General features: G+C 33.1%; 1 protein-coding gene and 1 long non-coding RNA gene across 3 annotated transcripts; both read left to right on the top strand.

The window, feature by feature from the left end:
• The first annotated feature begins 1,207 nt into the window (after positions 1-1,207).
• LOC127728436 (uncharacterized) lies at positions 1,208-5,094 on the top strand. Its single transcript, XR_007994127.1, has 2 exons — positions 1,208-1,317; positions 3,765-5,094. It is a non-coding gene; the product is annotated as an uncharacterized LOC127728436 (long non-coding RNA).
• Positions 5,095-11,302: 6,208 nt separating this feature from the next.
• LOC127728413 (uncharacterized) lies at positions 11,303-23,955 on the top strand. Of its 2 annotated transcripts, none has more exons than XM_052235779.1 (4): positions 11,303-11,477; positions 17,087-17,175; positions 18,884-18,973; positions 23,269-23,955. In XM_052235779.1, the coding sequence occupies exons 2-4, from the start codon at positions 17,100-17,102 to the stop codon at positions 23,880-23,882; spliced, it is 780 nt and encodes a 259-aa protein (XP_052091739.1). In that variant the 5' UTR covers positions 11,303-11,477; positions 17,087-17,099; the 3' UTR covers positions 23,883-23,955. The 2 variants fall into 2 exon arrangements, with proteins under 2 accessions (XP_052091739.1, XP_052091738.1); XM_052235778.1 differs by having other exon boundaries at positions 17,083-17,175.
• Positions 23,956-24,939: the final 984 nt, after the last annotated feature.

Genomic DNA, 24,939 nt, shown 5'->3' with positions numbered 1-24,939 from the left:
GTTGAACACAAGCACTTGTCTCTGAAAAAAATTTCCTATATACCTTAATATAACTATATTAAGGTTTATAGGAATAACTATATTAAGGTATATAGGAATGTTTTTCAGAGACAAGTGCCTGTGATGTTGAATCATGTTTTCAAAACATATTTTTATATTTCTGGTAAACAATAGTGTAAAGTGTTGACCAATTTATACTAATTATATTCTTGATAAAACAAGTTGAACTGTTAGCTACTGATAACTAAAACGTTAAGTAAATCGGTAAACACACTTGGTGAAAAATACGAGACGAAAATTCCATACATGGCTATTATTTAATTAGTCGGTTAACAGGAAGTTAATGAGCGATGAAAATTCATCTATAGCATGCTCACATGATGATTGATAACAAATTTAAGGAAGCTGTTATTTGCAGTTCCTGAGAAAAATACGACCAAAATGTTATTGGACCTACAGAGGTATAGCAGTATACCCCTCCTCTATCTGATCAGGGTATACACATTTTAGTAATGAATCTGAGCCGTAACATGCACATATTATACGAACTGAGAAATGTACGACCCATAAGAAGAAGTGATCGGAAAAGCAACAATAATAAGAAAATACAATAACTTAAAAGTAAAATTCTCCCCGTTTGTTAGACCTTTAAAGCACAAAGATTACCATGGAATTCTAGAATCAAACTCTTACATTGATCACTATTAAGATTTCTTTAATTTTGTAAGAATAAGTTGCGTTGGATAAATAGTATTAATATCTTTTGAAAATAAAGATTATTAACAGAGAAAGTTCCTTTCAGACATCTAAAGGTCTTATTGAAAATATCTATCAAGTTGTGTTCGTTGAGTCTTTAGGTGTCACACCACCAATTCAACCAATCAGCATTGAGAACATAAAAGTAGACCTACTCTTACAAAATAGTGCTTTTGATTTTGTTTACTAAAACTAGCAAATTAATTTGCATGAATGAAACATTTGCTTAATTAGAAATATAATGAGTCAAAATTTACTTGTCCATCAATGTGTATTAAAATGTTAAGGTAGATTTGCTACATAGTGTGCTTATTAAAGGTTTTCAGAAAACTAAAGTGAGATTTTTAGTGGTACGTATTTAATAGTGAATATATATATGTGTGTTTAATTGCGAAAGTATGAAATTTCTTTAATAATATTATTATGATTCCTAAGTCTTATATTTAGATCAATGTATTTCATCAGTACCATGTCATCATGAAGGAACGTGTATAACTACAGACAATTCTTCATATTGTTTATGTGCAGATGGATACCTGGGAAAAAATTGTGAATATAGAGGTATATAATGAACCAAAAGTATGTGTCCTCTTCTTAAAACGTGATAAGGTGAACAATAAAAATAAGATGTAATGACGGTTCCCATTATTATTTGTTCACCCCAGACTTCAAATGGACGATGTCCCGACTTAGGGGATGGTTTGGTCGCCCCCTACATTCTGTATGTGCCAGTAATTCAGTGGTTGTCTTTTATTGCGGTATATTACATTTGATTTTCGTTTATTGATTTGTACAGTATGTTCTTGTATTGTGCTGTTGCTACTGTCCAAGGTTAGGGAGACGGTTGGGCAACCTCAAACATGTTAACAAAATGTAACACCGCCACATTCTGTATGTGCCTGCCCGAAGTCAGGAGCCTGTAATTCAGTGGTTGTCGTTTATAACTGTATATATTATTTGTTTTTCGATAGTTAAATTGTTTTGTACATAATCTTTTGCAGGCCGTTGGTTTTCTCATTTGAACTGTTTTACATGTCTTTTGTCCGAGCCGTTTATAGCTTGCTATGCGGTATGGGTTTTGCTCATGATTGTCGAAGACCAAACGGTGACCTATAGTTGCTAACATCTATGCATTTGGTCTCTGTCGAATAGTTTTCTCATTGGCGATCAAACCTGATCAAAATATATTTATTATATATTTATATCCTTTGTTCATTTTGTCTAGAACAACCAAAATATAAATTGATTCTCTCCTTGTTTATACCTGAGTCCGCTACAAACCAAGTGCTAATAGTATCAAAATATAAATTGATTCTCTCCTTGTTTATACCTGAGTCCGCTACAAACCAAGTGATAATAGTATCAAAATATAAATTGATTCTCTCCTTGTTTATACCTGAGTCCGCTACAAACCAAGTGCTAATAGTATCAAAATATAAATTGATTCTCTCCTTGTTTATACCTGAGTCCGCTACAAACCAAGTGATAATAGTATCAACATATAAATTGATTTTCTCCTTGTTTATACCTGAATCCGCTACAAACCAAGAGCTAATAGTATCAAAATATAAATTGATTCTCTCCTTGTTTATTATCTGAATCCGCTACAAACCAAGTGCTAATAGTATCAAAATATAAACAACTATATAATCGAATAGTTGGGATCAGTTCTAAGCTCCTCTAAAAATCGTCAGGAACTCACATGGAAAAAGATCTGAAAAAGTTTATAGAACAGTTCTCCTAGCACCTTTAAGAACAGTTTCTGACAAAAGCGGTTCTACCCTAGAACATTTTTATCTTTCCAAAAAATCTAGCATTTAGTTAATATATCCCAATTCACATATTTTTTCTTAAAAAATAATAATATAAACACGGAAAAATAACAGAACTAAATCATAAATCCATGATTATTTTTACTATTTCATCTTTTTTCTCTTAATTATGATTTACCAGGAAAATCCATTTAACCCCACTCGTTCTTAATCGCAATCACAGAGCTGCTCTAATTTACGTCAATTAGAACTGTTTCTAGGACATTACCCTAGAACAGATTATGACAGTTCACGATCTACCCAAGAATACGTTCTTTGAGGATCAGTTCTAGGGTGGGATCTATTTTAGGGTAGAAATGTCAGAATCAATTCTTGGATAGAATTGTCTAAACTGTTCTAGGTTAAAACTGTTTAAGGTTAGAACTATCAAAAACTCTTCTAAAGTAGAACTGTCATGATATGTTCGAAGTTAGAACTTTCCAAAAAGAGGCGAAAAATACCAAAGGAATATTCAAACTCATAAGTCGAAAACAAATTGACAACACCATGGCATAAAAACGAAAACGATTTAAACAAACAAAAACAAAAACAGTACACAAAACACAGAAAATAAGACTGAGCAACTCGACCCCCATCAAAACCATTCCTTATTAGAACTGTCCAAAACTACAAGACTGAGCAACACGACCCCCATCAAAACTATTCCTTATTAGAACTGTCCAAAACTGATTTAGGGTGATAAACTGTTTCCTGTCAGAAACTGGTCTTAAAGTGACACTCAATCAATACGAATCATCGGATTTGACGTCCCATTCAGACCGGACGTGACTGCTTATTCACATCAAAACAATTTTTCTTGCTACAATGGGATATAGTTGTAATGTTAGTGAACAGTTTGACAACATATGGTACGCAGCATGACCTGACGTAAGCTCAAACAGGCAAAATTCTAGTGCAGGTTTCAAATTTGAAGGAAGGGTTCTACCATTTCCTGCATAGATAATGTTCTGAAACTTGATCCTCTAATATACCTATTTTATCTGTGCATTCTGTGCAATACTTTTTATTCATTAAAGCGACCTTAATAATTAGAAATTTGACTACTAGAATTTTTACTGACCTATCTTGTTCCATTCATGTTAGACGTGCTATATATATGTAATTTACGATATCAGGGAAACTCATTCATGTTTTAATAATTGCGTCTTTCACACTGAGTCAATTTATATTTTCTAGGTCCTTCAGGTTACCAGTTCTTTGTAGTGTTTAATCCGAGGCTGAGGAAAGTTACCCTTTACCTGTCATCCCGGAAGCATGGACATTGTGATATCATTTACCCATCTTTTAAACGAACCAAAACGTTGACACTGGAAGGAGAATATGTAGCATTTGGCTTATCCAATGACTTTGCTAACGATACCGAAAGCAGTGATGTACACGTTCGTATTTTCTGTGACGTCCTCATTACTTTATTTAATTTTGTCAAAGATAGTTATGGCTCAATTTGGGAGTCATACACTGCGATACCCTCTGCATTGTTATCTACACAATATGTTGTACCACAGTTTAAAACTCAGCAGAAGTTTGATGCACTTGGAGTGATAGCAATCGAAGAGGATACACAAATCAATGTTAATTTTACATCGGCACGGTGGATTCTGAGTAACATTACATTTCGTCAAAGCACTTACCATAAGGGCCAGTTATTGTCATTTACGACAGATCCATACATATACAATTATATAAGCTGCGATGAGTGTTATCTTACAGGAACGTATATTACGTCATCTTACCCAGTGGCTGTAATGTTTAAATCTTCTATTCCTGAGGTAGTTCCGTTACTACCTTATAAAGAATTTAGTCGTCAATTCATTGTTCCAAAACTTCAAGAAGAAATTAAGACTATGGGGCTAAGAATATTTGCGCATACTAGAACTAGACTAGAATTAAAGGATGATAATAATGTAGTGTCTACCGTCCTAAATGCAAACAACTACCATAACACAAACCACAAGAACACAACGGCCATAACGGCAGACCAAAATGTTTTATTGTTCCTAAAGATTCATAGTCCTCATACAGGAACTATTGATGTGACTGTTCCAAGTGATACACAGTATTTACCCGAATATCAGTTTATCATTCCACACGGCGCAATGAAAAGCCTTGCAACGTTTATCATCAAGTTAGGGTTTACGCAAGGTATTCGGCTTAATGATGATATTATCAAAAACGACGAGTTTAACCAGAAAATGACGATCAAGTTAAATACCAATGATTACCAGATTTTCTCTGTAAATGTTACTACCGGTTGGCACACAGTTCATCATATTGAACATGTGCCCTTTGGAATTTTAATTCAAGGTATTTCAAATTCTCAAAACAAGCAATTTTCAAGTCCTTATGCATATTTTCCTGGTATGAATTACAGTGTGGTTTAGAATTGATACGTTTATTCGTATTATCTACAACATTACTTTTTTCCGTATGTACATTTCATATTTAGACCAAATGCTCTATTGTGACAAATAACAAAAATATCAGATCTATAAAACTAGATATGCTTTATTCAGTTTGTGAGTTAATCGGCCCAGTTTACTCATCAATACCCTACACAATAATTGTGCTTAATCATAAAAACGACCTATTTAGTATATCCCGTAAATTATTATTAGGCACGTGCTACCTGATGAGCTGATACGCTCCCGAAAGTTATTGGTTTTTATACGCCCGTCGAAGATGAGACGTATTGTGATAAACCAATGTTCGTCCTTCAGTCCGTTCGTCAACACACATGAGTACTATTACTCACATTTGCTTTAGCTACTTCTCATGATCAAAGGAAGCTCCCTGTCTATTTTTTTAATTCTTTATTTTCCGTTCCAGAGTTATGGGACTGTAATTGTCAGATTTAAGTAAATTTTTCAAACCCGGATTTGTTTTCTCTCAATCGATTTATGACTTTTGAACAGCGGTATACTACTGTTGCCTTTATTTTCACCTGTTGTACCATAACTAGAGTTTGTTTAAATTAATTTACTTAGAACTTTAAATAATTGTTGGAGTTGATGCATCATAACAGATCGTTCAATTGAAAAAAAAATCCGATATGCCATTCCAGAATTATGGATCTTTGACCGTCAGATATATAAAAGGCATTTTTAAATGTACTACACTAGCTATGGTATGATTGAATTAAATTACTACAAACAGAAAAATGTTGTTTGGATTGGTGAACGTACTCTTTTGATTTTAAAAATTTTCTGGTTTGTCTTTCCAGAGTTATGGGACTTTTAACAGTCATGATTGACTCAATACTTATATGCCTAAGGTTATCCTCATGCATGTTTTCTACGGAACCATTTTATTTTCTTCTGATGGAATGCCTTCTAAATATCCATTTTATTTTTGTAAAAATTTTAATATGCACCATTAGGGCGTATCATGCGCCCTTGGCGCAGTTGTTTATTAATAGGTGGAGTGTGCATTATGTTTTCCTTATCATCATATTTTTCTGACATTCTGTGCTACTTTTTTAGCGTCATCGGATACAAATTTGCGGCAAATTGTATGCTTCTTTCTGACGTTTTACGAAAATTTCCAACATACGGAAACCAGAAAGAAGTTTTACAGATGCTATGTTTGTGAAGGATTTTCAGAGCTATAATATATACAACAAATCCTTTGAAAGCACATACACTATTCACTTTCGAAGAAGGCGTTCATAAGCGATTGCTCAGACTCCTTCTTGTTTTATCCCGTTTAATAACGTATGAACATATAAAAATAAGTTTAGTGAGCTTTTTACATAACAAAAACACGTAAATAAAAACACTTAAATACATAAAACAAAGCATCACGAACATGCAGATTAGCAATGGTAAATAATTATCGTAAAATATGAAATAGGCTCGAAATAGCAGAGCAAGTCACATATACATAAAAAGTGCATATATATATTTTAAAAGGAATTTGATAAACAATAGTTAACAAATATAAAGAGTTGCCGAGCTGGGAGTATAATAGTAAACACTTAAAGCTAAAATGCATGCGGAACAGCGAATTTTCGCGCTGTTCCAAGACTGAATCAAGATTTTGAATTGAAAAAAAAAATGTTCTCCGTCCTGAAATGGTCCAGAAGACTGTTTCTCAGATTAGCTGTAGCCTATTTTACCTTTTTCTTACCATAAGTAGAAGTTCTTTCCTTGGGGACGTCTAATATACCGATATAGCTGTATCTGAAAGAATACTAAGTAGTTTTAACTTTTAGAATACTGTTTGAACAACAATCTAGAAAGTTCCTAATGGCATAGTTCTGATTTGATGCATCAAAAGAGGTGGCACCGTAGCTTTATCTACAAGTTGGAAATATATGGTGATGAAACAAGGCTAAGTACTCTTTCTTACATAAATATGGTGTTTTTACTTTCTTTTTTCTTTTCTTTTTTTTTCTTTCTTTATGAAAAAGGGGGGTTAAGTCCAAAAATGCCAAGCTAATTGGCAAAAACTAAATTTGATCTGGTATATAAATGTATGAAATATAATTGCTTTTGAAAGAAAAGTTCCCAAACGTTTCAAATTGTTAAACTGATGACTGTTGAGATACCTTCCTACACAATTTATAATATGTAAATCAAAAATTAACTGACAGTCAATGTCTGTGCCCAACAATTTTACCACATATTTACAAGATACATTGGAGTTTTGAATATGTATAATTGTGGGGCTCTTCTTAAAGTCACACTGCCATCACCTGTTATTTATTAGGATAGACTTTCATATATATTAATTTTGAACCAGCCAATAAGTTGTTTGGAGTCACCTTCTGATGCATATGTTGATATCAATGGGAAATCTAGTGACACAATATTACCTCCCCTGTAAACACTGAAAACTAGATCTTTTCAATGTTTATCCCATTTTAGCAAGGACGCTATCAATTATAAATTCAAGGGGAAAACGTTCTGGTACATAGTAAAAATAGAAATAAGTCTAAATAAAAACAAAACTTCCATTTCAAGTTATCATTTCCCTCCTTAAATAGAAAAAAAATCGAGTACAGCAGGCTAAAGTAAAAGTATTTGTTAGCTTGAGTGAACAATGACATCAAAAGCACTAATTTTTGTCAAAGAAGGGCTCTGTTGTAATTGGAGTGGGTGAATTGGTGGTCTGACACCTAAAATGTTTCATAAGAACCCATACTTTTGATTCGCTGACAACAATCGAGAGGCATTCCAAAAGTAGATTGTATTTTTCAATGAAATCAAAAAGATGATGACAGCACATGCTTCCCGTGACAACGTGACAACAATGCATACGAAAATAAACGAAATATTTGATATAATTCGTAATTTCATTGTGAAACATAAAAATGTAATTATAAGAATAGAATGCTTCTTTTTGTAATTTTAAAGGATCGTAAAATCGTTGATCGTGCGCAAGTTTTAGTTTGAAGATGCCCGGTGCGCTACATACAAAATGTACTTCGGTCAATGTTTTTACACCCCAATAAAATATCAAAAAGAAGCATTCAATTCTTGAATAAAGAAAGCATGCTCAAAAATTTGAAAAGTGTCAAAAGAGCTCGTTTACAGAATTTGACTAATGAACGTCTTTGACCACTGCACAAAACAACTAAGGTCGTATGGAAGTTTAATACGCTTACACTATCCGGACGACTGATGACACTCCCGGCTTTTCGTCGAAAATTCTTATGTTTACATATGCTACTAGCATTGAGTTTTCAGTTCCTAGTCTAAAATGAGCTTTTTGTTATTATGACAGATTCTTTGAAAAAACAGTGGTATGGATCTTTTTGTATATCGGCATAAGGAATATTCGATGACTTCTTTATTATTTACCTACGAGTTAATTTATAAAGTACAAAGGTATAACATTGACACTGAGTAATCTCCAATATCCTAAAGTTGATGAACCAGGGGTATGTCAAAGAACGTCTCGTTCTTTTTCTAAAAAAGTTCATCGGAAGGTACCAAGACCTTGTTGATAAATATTCCGTATCAACTTCACAAATAATACACGATGGTCTTGAAGTATATATTCTGCGTACTGACGTTGTTTATCATCTTAATAACGTGTTATAGTATTCTTTTATTTGTCTTTATTAATATTACTTTTACTGTTAAGTCTGTTTTTTGTGATATCCATTTGACGTGACTCTGTACTTAACGTGAGGGTACCCAAATTGCACCTATTTTGACAGTTTTTTCACCTACGTTTATTTATGATCTAGACAAAAGTTTCAATTCTGTGTTTATTTTGTAGATGTATCATTATTTATTATATGGTTCCACCAATTTAATTTTGAATCCATATTGAATCATAGAAAAATGGGTTTGAACAGACCTCCAATCGATCAATGATTCTGTAATGAGGAGTACCCAAATTGCACCCATGCATAAATTCACATCCTTAAAAGTCGAAAAACAGATATTTTCTTTCATTTCTTTAAATATTTAGAACAATTTGACATAAGTCCATGCTTACTATTTATTTTTTAAGAAATGAATGTTTGTAACATATTTTATTTACTAATTTTCAAAAGATGACTTTTTGTGGACGTCGCATGGCGACGGTTCCGTACATTTTACTTTTTCCAGTGAACACCATCTGTTTATAGACTGTGAACTTTTTGTGTATATTTAAATATATTTACCTATGTTGAAAGACGTGCATAGTGTCAAATAATAAAAATACAAATTGTTTAGTCTCTAGGAAAACTTGTAAAATTTCCTCTGCTATTTTTGCTAAATAGGTGCAATTTGGGTACTCGATGCAATTTCGGTACCGTGACGTTATGTATCCCGTCAAACTTTGAACGACAAAATTATTTTATATCTACCTGTGGGACGTCAAACGCGCGATTCTACGCCAGTACTTAAAACCGTCCATCCTTTATGGGTGGATTTTACATAGATAAATAAAATCGTATAATAAAAAAACAAAATGAGGATGTTAAATTTGATGTATGCCTTTTTGTGCTTCTTTGTTACATTTGGTTGTTTTTATAGTGATTAAGATGATAACACAATGTTGACTGCTGTACCCCTATTTTTGACATTTTTACCTATAGTGTCTGTTTGTTTTGTTCACGCATCGTTGTCAATATAATGGAATTTGATGCGACTGTCATACAAGTGAGAGGTTTAGCTAGCTATAAAACCAGGTTCAATCCACCATTTTCTACATAAGAAAATGCCTGTACCAAGTCAGGAATATGACAGTTGTTATCCATTCGTTTGATGTGTTTGAGCTTTTGATTTTGCCATTTGATTAGGGACTTTCCTTTTTGAATTTTCCTCGGAGTTCAGTATTTTTGTGATTTTACCTTTTTTTTTTATATATATATATATGAACACAAAGTTCAAGTTTACTAATTGTACTTCAATACAAACAACTCTTTGATCTACAGTGGGAAATCTAGTGACATAATATAACCTCCCCTGTAAACACTGAAAACTAGATCTTCTTAATGTTTGTCCCATTTTAGCAAGGACGCTATCAATTATGGATTCACGGGAAAATGTTCTGGTAATAGTAAAAATAGAAATAGATCTAAGTTGAAATAAAAACAAAAGTTCCATTTAATGTTATCATTTCCCGCCTTAAGTAGCAAACGACGAGTACAACAGGCTATAGAAGCTTGATGTAAAATTGGTTTAAAATGTTGCTATGCGAATAAATTCCTGCATACCAACTTCAATTTATTTTTCTACTGGCTGTTTACCTCTTTGAAACATGCTAATTATCCGTATATATAAACAGCTAGATCAGAAAAAGTCAGGGAAAAGATTCCAAAGGAATCGATTGATATGCAGCAAAGATTGGCACTTTTGAAATTATTATAAGTTACTAAGCAAATTCAAACGGACCTTATCTCGATGTAAACATTGAATGTGAATAGATCGAGAAGACTGCAAATACATGTACAAAAATCGAGACGACCTTTTCTTAAAATTGTATAAAAAATAGTAGAAAGATTCCTAATTTATAAGAATAGTTATCTTTAATTCCTTAACATGCACAGACACCCTTTTAAATTTTTTATATTCACGAAAAGACAATATTTCTCTATTGAATGTACATGTGATAAGAGCAGACCGGTGTGCTCAATAACTTAGATGTGAAAAATTAAGTATACTTTGGGAAATTGTAACATGCTAAGGACTTTGTGGAACACTCCGAAAATTGGTGGCCCGAAAGATCTTTAGATTTTGTATGTACATGATTCTTTCCAATTTTTTTTTTATCAATATGCAGTAAAGATTGGAATTTTTTTAAATTTCAGTTTCACAAGCTTCTAATGCAATTATCCCGATAAATACTGAACATAAAACATCGTGTATTTGCATGTATATTTTTAACACATTTTAACAAATAATATCTTTAAAATGTACAATTATTATTAAGAAATAACTTTTGATCAGTATCGTCACCTGCGTTTTTTTTTTATTATTTACTTTCTCGACTCTATCATAAGAAGAGTGAATTTCTTTTGTTTTAGTTCACTAGATTTCCCACTGTCTACTTGCAGAAAATGTATTATAAAATTGTTGTCATGAAGTTAGTCTCAATAAAATGTTCACTTAGCATGCGAAGCATAACAGTTTGGTAGTAGTTAACAATGTCTCCATTCATACATTCAATACTGTACAATTATTTTTATGATTGGCTTTTAAATAAATTAAAAGATTTTAACTTTTTGAATTTTTAATTTGAATTTTAAACACTTTGAAAACTTGTTTGTTAATTTGTGCAGGTAAAAAGTTACACTTCAAAACAAAATTTATAAACTTTCCAGTTAAAAATGAAGCCGAAGGTGTTATATGATTCCTTCTCCATAAATACTTCGAATCGACAATTAAACATGTATAGTTCAATTATATCAAGAGGATATTCAAGGAACCATCTATAAACAGTTACACATTTGTAAGTGTTTCAAATTGATTTAATTTTGATTTGTATATTATTTTTACCAGGCTTCAACTTATAAAGTAAAAAAGTGTATTTTGAATATACCATGCTAACATATCTTATGACACATGTCTTATTTTGTTTCTGTTCTTTTCTGTTTATTGATATTTTAAGGATTTGCGCTCCTAAATTCACATCACATACACCTTTTCAATAAAACAGGCTAATTCTCTTAAAACCACCTGCATTTTGTTAAGAAACTATATATTTTAGAGTACCTGACACATTTGTAATCATGTATGATTGGAGATAATCCTATGTTGAGCTATAAAACATAGCAAAAATATGTTAATTTATAATTTTCCAACATAATATAATTGTTGTTTTGTATTCTTCATGTTCTTGTAATGCATTTTAGGAAATGTATAGATCCGCGTATATTTCGCCTAAGGTTAAAGGAAAGTTTGGATCCCTTTTTAGATAGAAATTAACAATGAGGGTCTATTGAGAATATAACTTAACGATAAAAAGGATGAGTACAGCTTTCCAATGGTGAACTCTACGTTTCTATGAAGCAAAATTCCAACAGCGCCTGCATATGGAATTTATATCTCCAAGTTAAATACAATTTTCCTTTCATGACTTGTGTGATAAAGGGTTACTGTGAACATGTAAGCTGTTCAAGTGGTTAGGTTGGAGTCATTCCTTCGAAAGTTTTAAGGACGCCATCACTAGTTGGTTGACCGCTATTGAATATCTGTGTCACAGATGACCACAAATATAGTCCAATTGTCGTAACTACATAACCGTCCTTATTTCCTCGAATGTGACATCGCAGAATGAGACTCGTCGGCAATTTTGTACTGACCGTGATTAACACAATGGGTGCTACTAGTAGACCCGGATCTACACACTCTTCGGGAACACCTGAGATGACCCCTAGTTTTTAATGGGGTTCGTCTTTTTCCCTATTTAGTTTTCTTTGAAGTGTTTTGTGACACTGTTTCACTGACAGTCGTTTTGCTAAATCCGTTGGCTGTATTTTGATTGAAACTTTAGTCAGGGAGAACATAATTAATTTATCAGTTGTTATTTGCTTTGAACTAGCTTGCTTTCAGTAACAACGAGTATTCTTATATCGGTTCTTTGTGTCAGTTATTTTGACAGTTAGTTGTTTCTGTGCTTCGTGCCGATCAAATGAGTCCAGCCCTTTCCAACTGAATTTTACAGTTTGTTTTTATGTTGTTGTGTTAGGTTAGGGTGTTTGAGTGCCCACAAACATGTTTAACTCCGCCACATTCTGTATGTGCCTGTCTCAAGTCAGGAACCTGTAATTTAGTGGGTTGTCTTCGGACAGTGAATGCTTTTAAAAATCCATTTCATTTTGGCAATCATACCATATCTCCCTATTATATTCTGTTTGCCTAACCTAAATCTTTCGTTTTTTGGGGTTTTTTTTGTTGCCATGGTGTTGTCAATATCTCTCGACTAATGAGTTTTGAATGTCCCCTTGGAATCGTTCGCTATATGGCTATATGGAATGTGTATATTACTTCTTGCATTTGCTGTTCCAGTGTTTGCCATCCATTGTATGGTGAATACATTGTAGGTAATGAAATTTATATTAGGCAATAGACGGACATTATAAATTTACACAACAGTATTGGGATTTGAACTATATTATGTCGATTCGCTACATATAAGAGAGGCGAAGGATACCAAAGGAACATTCAAACTCACAAGTCGAAAATAAACTGACACAACGCCATGGTTAAAAAAGAAAAAGACAAACAGAGAAACAACAGTACATTAAACAACATAGAAAATCAAAGACTGATCAACACGAACGCCATCAAAAACTGGGGGTGATCTCAGGTGCTCCGGAAGGATAAGCAGATCCTGCTCCACATTTGGCACCCGTCGTGTTGCTCATGTAAGTACAAACCCGTTGATATGTCTAAGTCGGTAGGTCACATTCGGGGGAAAGGGGACGAGATTGTAGTTACGACAATTGGAAAATATCCGTCGTCATCTGTGAAACAGATATATCTTTTCGATATCATAAACTAGTCAAAACATTTACTAAATTTTATCATCGGTATAAGGACATCATTCGTAAATATAACTCAACATGCAGACATCTTATACGTTCGGGTATTTCACATCCAATCTTTTATGGTAATATTCTTTACAAAGCACAAAAATGTCAGTATTCACCTCAAAAGCTAACAAAACCTTTAAACAGACTTATTAAGAAGGGATATAGTTACGATACTGTTGTCAGGTCATTAAAGATTGCATATTTTGGCTTAAATATTGATTCACTTATAGGGTCTTTGCATCGGAATTAAACATATTTATTCTAAAACCAGTTGTTGGCATGACACGGGTTATGTTCTTCTCATATATTTTATGATGATATAATACTAAACCCCAAACAGGAGGGATTGTGCCTGATATTCATATGATGAAGACATAATCTTTCAATCAGTTTAATTGAGGTCTGGAGCTGGCATGTCACTGCAGTAACTGCTAGTAGTCTGTTGTTATTTATGTATTATTGTCATTTTGTTTATTTTCTTTTGTATCCTATTCTGACATCGGACTCGGACTTCTCTTAAACTGAGTTTTACTGTGCGTACTGTTGTACGTTTGTTTTTTCTACATTGGCTAGAGGTATTAGGGGGGGGGGTTGAGATCTCAAAAAACATGTTTAACCCCGCCGCATTTTTGCGCCTGTCCCAAGTCAGGAGCCTCTGGCCTTTGTTAGTCTTGTATCATTTTTAATTTTAGTTTCTTGTGTATAATTTGGAGTTTAGTATGACGTCCATTATCACTGAACTAGTAAACATATTTGTTTAGGGGCCAGCTGAAGGACGCCTCCGGGTGCGGGAGTTTCTCGCTGCATTGAAGACCCATTGGTGGCCTTCGGCTGTTGTCTGCTCTATGGCCGGGTTGTTGTCTCTTTGACACATTCCTCATTTCCATTCTCAATTTTATTTCATAACGGTCAACCAACTCGTGATGGCGTCCGTAAAATTTACGGAGGGGTGATTTCAACTTCACCAATTGGAACTCTTGGTTTAATAGCTTCTTTGTGAGCAGCAACCCTCTATGAAGGAAATCATGATAGGAAACACAGGCTATGGAAATATCGTATCAACTTGGATATATATACTCCGTATACAGGCGCTGCTGGAATGTTGCTACATAGAAAAGGAAAGTTCACAATCAGGAAGCTGAAATCATCTCTTTTGTCGTAAGGCTTTGCTTTCAACCGACCTTCATTGTCAATTTCTAGATGTAAGTCTAGATATGAGGCAGACTTAACTGTATCTGTTGTATCCTTTATCTCAAGTTCGATGGAACAGATGCGTTCAACATAGTCACCAAATTTTGACTTATTTTGTGAGAGAACATCTTTTAATCAGTTTAATTGAGGTCTGGAGCTGGCATGTCAGTAACTGCTAGTAGTTCTTTGTTCGTTTATGTATCATTGTCATTTTGCTTAGTTTCTTTTGTTACCTATTTTGACATCGGACTCAGACGTCTTTTAAACTGAGTTTTACTGTGCGTATTGCTATGTGTTTGTTTATTCTACATTGGCTAGAGGTATAGGGGGAGGGTTGAGATCTCACAAAACATGTTTAACCCCGCCGCATTTTTGCGCCTGTCCCAAGTCAGGAGCCTCTGGCCTTTGTTAGTCTAGTATGTTTTTTTTTAAATTTTAGTTCATTTATATGTTTTGGAGTTAAGTGTGACGTCCATTTTCACTGAACTAGCACACAATTTTAGTTAGGAGCCAGCTGAGGACAACCTCCGGGTGCGGGATTTTCTTGCTGCATTGAAGACCCATTGGTGGCCTTCGGCTGTTGTCTGCTCTTTGGTTGGGTTGTTGTCTCTTTGACATATTCCCCATTTCCATTCTCAATTTTATTATCTATATAGCGGAAAGTGTAGTTAAAGGATATTTCTAACTTCTTCTCTTTCTTCCTAAGAAGTTCCTGTATGATATGAATTCATCCTCATATGAATAAAGGAACAAGTCGATAAGAAGAGGAGCACAGTTGGTGCCCATGAGAACGCCGATTGTTTGTTGGAAAACACGTCCTCTAAACGTAACAAATATGTTGTTAATCAAGAAAGCAAGCATCTTGATAATGTCAGTTTCATAGAATTTTTTGTTTGAATCAGAGTGATTTTTTACAAAGTACGATTTATCCCTCCCTAAGACAAGAAACTGTTATCTACGCTAGCCATTCTTTTTTATGAAAAAAGGCATGAACAACTCTTTCAATTTGTCTTTCAGTTTGGAATGGGGAATACTTGTGTAAAGTGTAGAAAAGTCAAATGTTTTAATACTATTGCAAGATGAAAGAGTCTTAAACTGTATGTACTCTAAAAGATCTTTAGAATTTTTTTGTTATCCACATCTGATCCACACGACCTCTAGAATAGGTAGTTTCACAATAGCTTTGATTGCTGATAAATAATTTAGAGGTTTCGTGGAGCACTTGACAGACCCAGCAATATAACGTTCTTTGTAAGGACACTTGTGTAGTTTAGGTTTCCAATACAGCGAAGGAAGAAGATCCAGTTCTTCATTGTTGGTTGAAATTATAAAGGAACATAGAACAGACCTATGATTATCCAGGATTTTATCCTTGGTAAATGTCGTGGGGGTATATGTCCAAGTGAATTTTCAATTGCCTAATTCATTTATCAAGCAGTTTATGTAATATGAATTACACATAAAAACGATATTGTTTGGGGCTTTATCTGCGGGGACTACAACATATATGTCATGGAGGTAGGACAGGTGTTTTAAAACATTTAGGTCTTTAAAGATTGATGTAGCATTGGTGTTCATAAACCCGCTCAGTTTTTTAAACTCCGGTTTGTATCAATGACCTCACAGCCTTAATCCATTCGTAAAGAGTATCTACGTCTTCTTTCTCGAGTTTAACCAATTGCCTGGCATAATCCTCGACTGAATCCATCAGTATTTTGAAGTTGTGTTTCCAATTGATGGATATTTCGGGCCTTAGGATAACACATTTCGCAAAGAAGTGTTTTTGACAATGTTTAGGTCACCAGTAATAACGTGGCCAGCCGGATTATATATGAATGGGGAACTAGCACAGGTACAATCAGGAGGTTTAGACTTGAAGTCGTCAATATTGAGATCCTGCAACACGTGTTTGTAATTGAAAATTTTAGTTGCAATTGGTTTGGTACAGGTATAAGAAATGATAGGTACAGACTGATTTTTAAAATAGGTAGGTGTTTTCGATTGAACTGATTTATGATGAAGGATATTGCCCAAGTTGATGGCATCTATACCTTTGTTGGCGAAGGAAATTTTTAGAAAGGATCTTTTCTCCTTTTCATCTTTTCCAATGCGAACTGGTTTAAAAAGTCTGTGACTAGCAATATCCTAAATGATAGCTGTAAGTTTGTATTGGTACCTCATTAAAATACAAAAAAAAATATTTTCCTTGTAATTGGTAATTATAAGTTAATTGAAGTCCCGGTGTTAATATAAATAATAACCAATTTGTTATTTGCTTCCAGTAGTGTGTGTAGTATGTGGACATTAATATAAATGTTTTGATTAAAGACAGATATACCACAAGGATGTTGTTTGGAGCGAGTTTTGCGAGGTGTCTGGTAGGATTCTTCTTGTTGGTCACATTGCCGTATATTCATATAGGTAAGAGAAAAATACCACTAAAGGTTGCACTTCGGTAAAAATAGACAATGCAATTTCCCATATGAAATCCTTTTACGGCTAAAACTGTGCCACTTTTACTATGAAGTTTCGCTAAAAAATATGTCCTAGAATGGAAGGTTCATATATAAACTACAATTTTTTATTAAGGTCAAAACATGGGGTTGTGTGGCATATTTTCAACATTTGTATGCCTCGAACTTCTAAGAGTGTAAACTTATACTAAAATTCTGTACTACCCCTCCCTTTACTTTGGGTCTCCTTCAGAATGTACTTTGGCCGCTATCCACGTGTATTTATACTGGTAAAATTCCAAAGTTGTGTCTCTATGAGATGAAACATAGAGGGAACCAGTAGGTAAACAAAACAAAATATTTATGAATATAGTATATGTCTCCCCAAAATTGGCGAGGTTTGTGAAACAGATTAATTTACAAAAAGCAAACTATACCAACATTTATTAAAATATATTAGTCTTTAAAAAAACAGTTTTTTCTCACAACAATACCTATTTATCAAAATCATATACTAAAAGAAATCACTGCATTACTCTAACATTTCTTTTATAGTACATTTCATACCCCACCCCTGTTTCAATTTTTAAAGAATTTGGAAAGAAGACTTTAATCATTGTCAGATTACCCTATGTGCATGTTTTCTAACATAAAATGCATTTCAGAATACTATAAATGTAAAGTTTAATAGTTAATATTTTCAATATTTAAGATTGTACAAAGTATCCAATCCTGCCTCTGTCTTCAGTCCAAATCTTTTTGGCCGCTATCTATGTGTAATTATACTGGTAAAACTTCCTAAGTTGTGTCTCTATGATATGAAACATAGAGATCATATCTGGGAACAAGTAGGTAAACAAAACAAAATATCTATTATGAATGTTATATATCTGCCCAAAGGCGGCGTGGTTTGTGAAACAGCTCTATTTACAAAGTGTAACATGTATACTAAACCGATTTTAAAAGCAAAACAAGAATGCTTCGAAAGGGTCAGCAATTCCCGAGCTGGAATTTCAGAAACTGGCTAAATATGTTTGTTTGTTTGTTTGTTTCATTTTTATTAATGAAACAGATATAGTATTATCAAGCATCTGGTCGAAAATATAGAAAACTTATATACATATATGTTTTAGATCCATATTAAATATGAACTAGCGGCTTTTGTACTCCCAAAACTCTGTATACGACGCCCATTGCAAACCATGTATCAAAACTGGTATTACTTATGAAATAAACTGAAAAGCAAGATTTTTATGGTTTGCGGTATTTTTTTTTTCTTGGGGGGGGGGGGGCGGGGATTGTTGTCAAATGTTGTTAAGCAATAACAGTTTCCACTTTGATTGTCTTTAACTAATATTTAGAAGACGAATATTGCAATAAAAAAGTGCGTCACTTAATACTTGTAATATTGCAAACCGTCCAAATCTTGCACATATCGTCATTTAAATTATAAAAAATATGCATAAAAGAAAGGTATCAATCGCTCCAATATTTTTTTTTGGAATATTCTTTTATTTACATCACATTTTCTGATTTAGATTTTAAATTACACCTCCATTTGTTTCTGTAAATCGACGAACACTATTTGGTTTTATCTACTCTCAACAGTATAAGAGACAACTTTCATTATTGGTTTTTTTTCAAATTTTTTATTAAAATATGTTGTTTTTGTTTAGGAATCATGTATGCAAAAATATGGGTTCCAGACAAGAAACCTGTCTCCTATAATAACTGTACTTGTAGTTGTTGGGACACTGTTTTTAAAGGTTTGTTACATTATTTAGTTACATTTCAACTAATCATAAATCCGTTGTGGAGGTGTACACACTTGTTAATATTTGAGTCGGTGAAACATGGTTTGTTTGTAAGTTGAAATTGGGCTTAGAACTTGGTTTTTATGAGTGCGAGTAGCTCGTTACGTTATGTTTTTCGTGATTTTTTCTTAATTGTGCCTTGTATACCGATCTGGTGAGTCGGTCCCTTTCCAACTAATTTTACAGTTTGTTCTCAGTTTGTTCTAGAGATCTGGCTTTCCAATTGTCGCAGGTTAACTTCCCCACAGTTTTTATGCTCCTGTCCAAAGCAAGGAGACAGTTGTTGTTAGATTACCTACGAGTAAACAATCTACAAATACAAAAGAACAAAGATGTAAACGGTTACATGTTTCAATGTGGTCTTCAACAATTGGCAAAACCTATCTCGTATAGTAAAATATTATGATATTATATTTTTTCAAATAAGGATTTTGACCAAGATTTCGTTAACCACTGAACATGGAAATATGATAATGTGAGAGGGCATAATATCATATAGACACATATTCAAGTTCATCTCAAATTGAGCATGGAGCTTATTAACAAAACATCCGTTACCTAACAAAGACGTTTAAAGGTATGTCCGTTTAAATTAAAATTTTACTTTTTTTCATAGTAATGCTTATAATATTTGCTGCTGTATATCTCACAACCGACAATCAATTAACATTACTTTAAGGTAAGGTTTGACTTGTTTGTCTGTCAATTGAGGTAGTGGAAGTGTTAACACCTCAAGTGCGAGAGGTCCCGGTTTGATTTTCAACCAAGTTAATTCAAAGACTTTAAATGTTGTGTTTGCTTCGTTCCCTCAAGCACAGCACATTTTTAAGAGGAAGAGTAAAGTAGTGTCTGCTCCAAGTAAGAAAAATGTGTCTCTAGTTAGAGGTGACATGTTTTCTTGACATTACACCTATGATAATCTCAGCAAGACGGCTGAAACGTGGCACAATGTAAACACTATACTTGTATGGTGTATCGTAGGAGGAATTTTGGTATGTGTCTTGGGGGCAGATTCATGGGCAAAGAACGTTTAAAGGTATGTCCGTTTAAATTAAAATTTTACTTTTTTTCATAGTAATGCTTATATTATTTGCTGCTGTATATCTCACAACCAACAATCAATTAACATTACTTTAAGGTAAGGTTTGACTTGTTTATCTGTCAATTGAGGTAGTGGAAGTGTTAACACCTCAAGTGCGAGAGGTCCCGGTTTGATTTTCAACCAAGTTAATTCAAAGACTTTAAATGTTGTGTTTGCTTCGTTCCCTCAAGCACAGCACATTTTTAAGAGGAAGAGTAAAGTAGTGTCTGCTCCAAGTAAGAAAAATGTGTCTCTAGTTAGAGGTGACATGTTTTCTTGACATTACACCTATGATAATCTCAGCAAGACGGCTGAAACGTGGCACAATGTAAACACTATACTTGTATGGTGTATCGTAGGAGGAATTTTGGTATGTGTCTTGGGGGCAGATTCACGGGCAAAGACGACAAGCATTTTTCGTTATCTCTACCGCTTCATTGGGATCATGGATAATGAAAACTTAGTTATGAATAGACTCCTCATAGATTCCAGGATTAAAAATTTGCACACCGAAAAGTTTTGTCATATGCAGCTAAGGTTATCTATTACGTGGGTAGAAAATCCGTATATTTTGTAAATTTAAAACTTTTGTAAACAGATAATTTATGAATCAATGATAATTCATGTCAACACAGAAGTGCTGACTACTAGTTTGGTGATTCATTCGCTCATTCATTTCGTCATCAAAAGACTTAAACAAAAATTTCAACATAAACTGTTTGAGTGTTTTTGTGTCCAGGGTGTCATCATATTTGATATACGAAAGTGTACGAAGTTAATAGTGGTGGAATTGAATAAGTATGGTTAAAATCATCGTTATTTAATAATAAAAAAAACCAATGAAAACTGGTAAATTTTAATATTTATGTTATTGATGGAAAATCATGTTTTATTACTCTATATATCATGATCAGAAATTATTATTTTGAAGCAAAAACTAAGATTTTATCATGAAATCTCCGAAAACAGGAAACCAGAAAATTTGTCAATTGTACTGCAAATTAAGAAATTATTGACAATAAAGTTTAAATATTTAAAATCTCTCAAGACAAACAATATGTTTGATAAATATCTTAGTCAAAAGCTTTCCTTTACAAATTCATCCCAAACTGAAACTTGAACAGTTAATAAAATGTATATGTGTTTATAGTACTGTTGAAACCTCTGTTACCAATACTTTCTAAAGGTATGGATTGTCATAGAACTTAAATTAAGTATAGCTATACATAAATTGTTCCAGAGCCTGAGAAGTAGTGGGAGGAAAGGATTGTTGATACAAATTAAGTCGAGTTATAGGAACTGTATTAAGTTTGGCTATTACGTTTATAGTGTGTAGACATTGACATTATAAATGTATAATGTATATAAAAATAAGAAGACGTGGTATTATTGCCAATAAGACAGCTTTTCATCAGAGTCCAAAATGACGTTGATGTAAGCAACAACAGATCATCACCGTACGCAGACCTTCAACAATGAGAAAACACATACTGTATAGTCATGCACAAAAGGATCAGACAAGAAAAAATGTGAAACAATTGAAATGAGAAAACCAATGGTCTGATTTGTAAGAAAACAATAAACAACATACCAAATGACAGACAGCCTTCAACGACAACCACTGAATTATATGCTCCTGACATGGAACAGCCACATCAAGAATGTGGCGGAGTTAAACATGTTTGTGAGCGCTCAACTCTAACCAGGGACATATGTGTAATAGCACAACACATAAACAAACTGTTAAAAAAAGTTGGAAATGACTTGATTCATGAGATTGGCTAGAAGCACAAAACAGACTAATATAAAGACAACAAAAACAAAGTACAAATCTAACAGTACGTGTAGTTAGTAAAACCTAGTTCGAAGTCAATTACAACTAACAAATAAATCATGTTCTCCCAGACTGAAGTATCAATCAAGACACATCCAACGGATTTAGTGTAAAGACGTCATAAACAGTATGAGAAACGCTTGCAATGCCAAAATATATGTACATAGTATCGACAGGATGTAGGACCATAAGTTTTCATAACTGTATATCAAAATTCAAAATCAATGTTAGTACCGATAAGCGCAATTTCAAACATCTTACCATGGTGTTATATTGTAAACTTTTAAAAAGGCTCATATGAATCATAGCTTTTTTTTAAAATAAGTTTGCCTTACAATGCAAGAGTTTTCCAGCCTACTACAGTGTAATAAAGAATTTTTATTTGAATGAATAGTTAATTCATTTTTATTAGCGTAATTTAATTACAAATTGTACTGTCATTTGGGAAAAAATTTAGTAATTTTGCAATAATGGTCGCTATTATTTTCAGTGATGCATATTTATAACAAAATGTGATGAACATTATACTAATGGAATTTTTTCACTTTTTTTACCAAGCGATGTAAAGACGCAAAATATGCAGAATACCACAACTTCATATTACCGAATATGAATAATTTTCATGTGTTATGTGTTTACCTGGAAAAACTTTGAATCAAATTTCTTATTTAATGCTAAAAAGCATTCACACTCTAGTTCAGTATAGAAATGAACTCGTATGTCCCATACATGTATGATTTGGCGTACAACCTTCGAAATTCATAAATAACGACATTTATTTATATCTCCGTAAGTCTGGAAATTTCATTGTATATAACCCTGAGTAGAGTGCATTTAATAGGACATTAATGATTCAAATTTTTTTTTAGTTTTAAATTCAAATTCAATTTGACTTTCAAATCAGGCACGTGCTGAACCAAATCCTCTTCTAATACATACAATATGTCGACACTTTACCTTACGCTCGCTATGAATTCAGAAGTAATTCAAACAAACACAGCAGTCAAATTGATCACGAATTAAGAACGATCACATGACAATTCAAATCAATGGTTTTCCTTTGCTTGTTGATATTCGGATTTGTTATTCATGATAAATCAAATGGTTAAAGTTAAATTAGATTGACAATATATTTGCTTATGTATGTGATTATTACATTTCGTTATGTAATATTTTGAAATGAATAGTTTATTGTTGCTCAACATGTTGAATAGAAATTTATTATAAAATATGATAAATATACTTCTGATTCTCCTTTTGTTCACAAATTAATTACTACATGTACTATAACAAACTTGCCATGGTACATGTATTATCTGATTTATATTTTAGGTTCATATGAAAATCAGAAAAAAGTTGGATACAAACACATGTATTTTAATGCTACTAAACAAACTTTCAGTATGTGGACGATAACAATGGCTGCAGTTTTGGCATTTTATGAGTTAGTCAAACACTTGTTGCGGTTATACGTGGAAGGAAATCTTAGATATTCAATGCTTTTTCTATTAATACTTAGTATTTATCCACAGTACTTTTCTTGGTGGGTATATCTCAACTATTTTAATGATGATTTCTACAAACAGTTCGTCCATCAAATGTTTTTTACTGTGACAGAGCTGGTATCCTTCATGATAATTGTGCGCATGTGCTCATATGAAAATGATATTACGCCGAACCACTTGATTGGAGTTTTGTCAATTAACTTAGTGCACATTGTTGTGGGTGGTTTAGATCAGTTCTTTGAACATTTGGTACTAATGGACGGAAAACAATTCAAAAGAATACGAAGTCTTGCACTTGTTATACCAGACGTCCTGTGTATAGTTATATCAATAATAGAATACAAAAGGTCACGTAGTCGATTAATAAGTAGGAAAGAATCAGTCCATGTATTATGCTTAACATTTCTTTTGTTTTTACTTATCAAACTTGTATTGATATGATGTATGGGTGTCTTATGACATACTTTGACAGATATGAAAATTATATCAAGATATGAATATTCGTTATTAATAAAAAAATTAAAAAAATTCTGTTGATATTTTATTGGGTAAACTGATACATTATCATTATAAAATTGAAATAAAACAATGATGCACAATGTAAAATGTTTATAAAGCAATAATGTCCGTTTTGGGGTATCGGCCTTACAGCTGTTCCTGCGTTTTGTTGTTCTTTGTATCGTCGCGATTGTCATACAAAGTTATAGTTATATTTCTAATGGAAAAAACATCATATCATATAAACGCTATTGTTCCTGTTTCAAGCGAGATATTCAAAATTTAGCTTGGATTGATGGACGATTTCAACAGATAACTAAATTTTCCATTATTCTCTAAATTATCATATCAACCTGTTGTTTTGTTTTTTTTTTTAACCTTATAATTTCAAATATCCATGTGTATGTAGCCTTGTACACGGACATTCATTTCAATAGTGATCTGGTTATTGCACTGGAAAATAACAGATATAATATCAGTTTAGTATTCTACTTACCTGGAACCTAAAATCGGAAGTAATCTACTAACCTGGAACCTTAAATCGGAAGTAATTTACTTACCTGGAACCTTAAATCGGAGGTAATCTTCTTACCTAGAACATAAAATCGGAAGAAATCCACTTACCTGGAACCTAAAATCGGAAGTAATCTACTTACCTGGAACCTAAAACCGGAGGTATAGGGTAAAAAGGTAGGAGATAACAATGGGACATTTAAAAGTCATATTTCGAAGAGAAACTGACAACACCATGGCAAAAACGAGAGATGACGAAAAGACAAAAAGAAATCCACAAATAATTAATAAACAACACGAACCCACAAACAATTTGGTCTTATCTCATGTCCTCCGGAATGGTAAACAGATCCGGCTCGCTCCACTAGTAGCACGTTTAAAATTAATTATACGTAGTAATGTGTACGTTTACTCGTTCTGAAATGTAGTTTTTTTTCAAAGTAAAGGTAGACAGTGGTATTGGATTTGTTTAAAAATGAAGCACAAA

The sequence above is a fragment of the Mytilus californianus genome, unplaced genomic scaffold (assembly GCF_021869535.1).
Source record: "Mytilus californianus isolate M0D057914Y unplaced genomic scaffold, xbMytCali1.0.p SCAF_2, whole genome shotgun sequence".
Classification (NCBI taxonomy): domain Eukaryota; kingdom Metazoa; phylum Mollusca; class Bivalvia; order Mytilida; family Mytilidae; genus Mytilus; species Mytilus californianus.
The sequence above is the reverse complement of the archived record's forward strand: the minus strand, read 5'-3'. Positions and strand labels throughout refer to the sequence as shown.

Bases quoted from the DNA above. Each gene is read 5' to 3' on its own strand.
- LOC127728413 (XM_052235779.1), top strand. From the start codon at position 17,100: ATGTTGTTTGGAGCGAGTTTTGCGAGGTGTCTGGTAGGATTCTTCTTG. The intron at 17,176-18,883 runs GTAAGAGAAAAA...GTTTTTGTTTAG, and splicing joins ATTGCCGTATATTCATATAG to GAATCATGTATGCAAAAATA. The intron at 18,974-23,268 runs GTTTGTTACATT...TTTATATTTTAG, and splicing joins TTGGGACACTGTTTTTAAAG to GTTCATATGAAAATCAGAAA.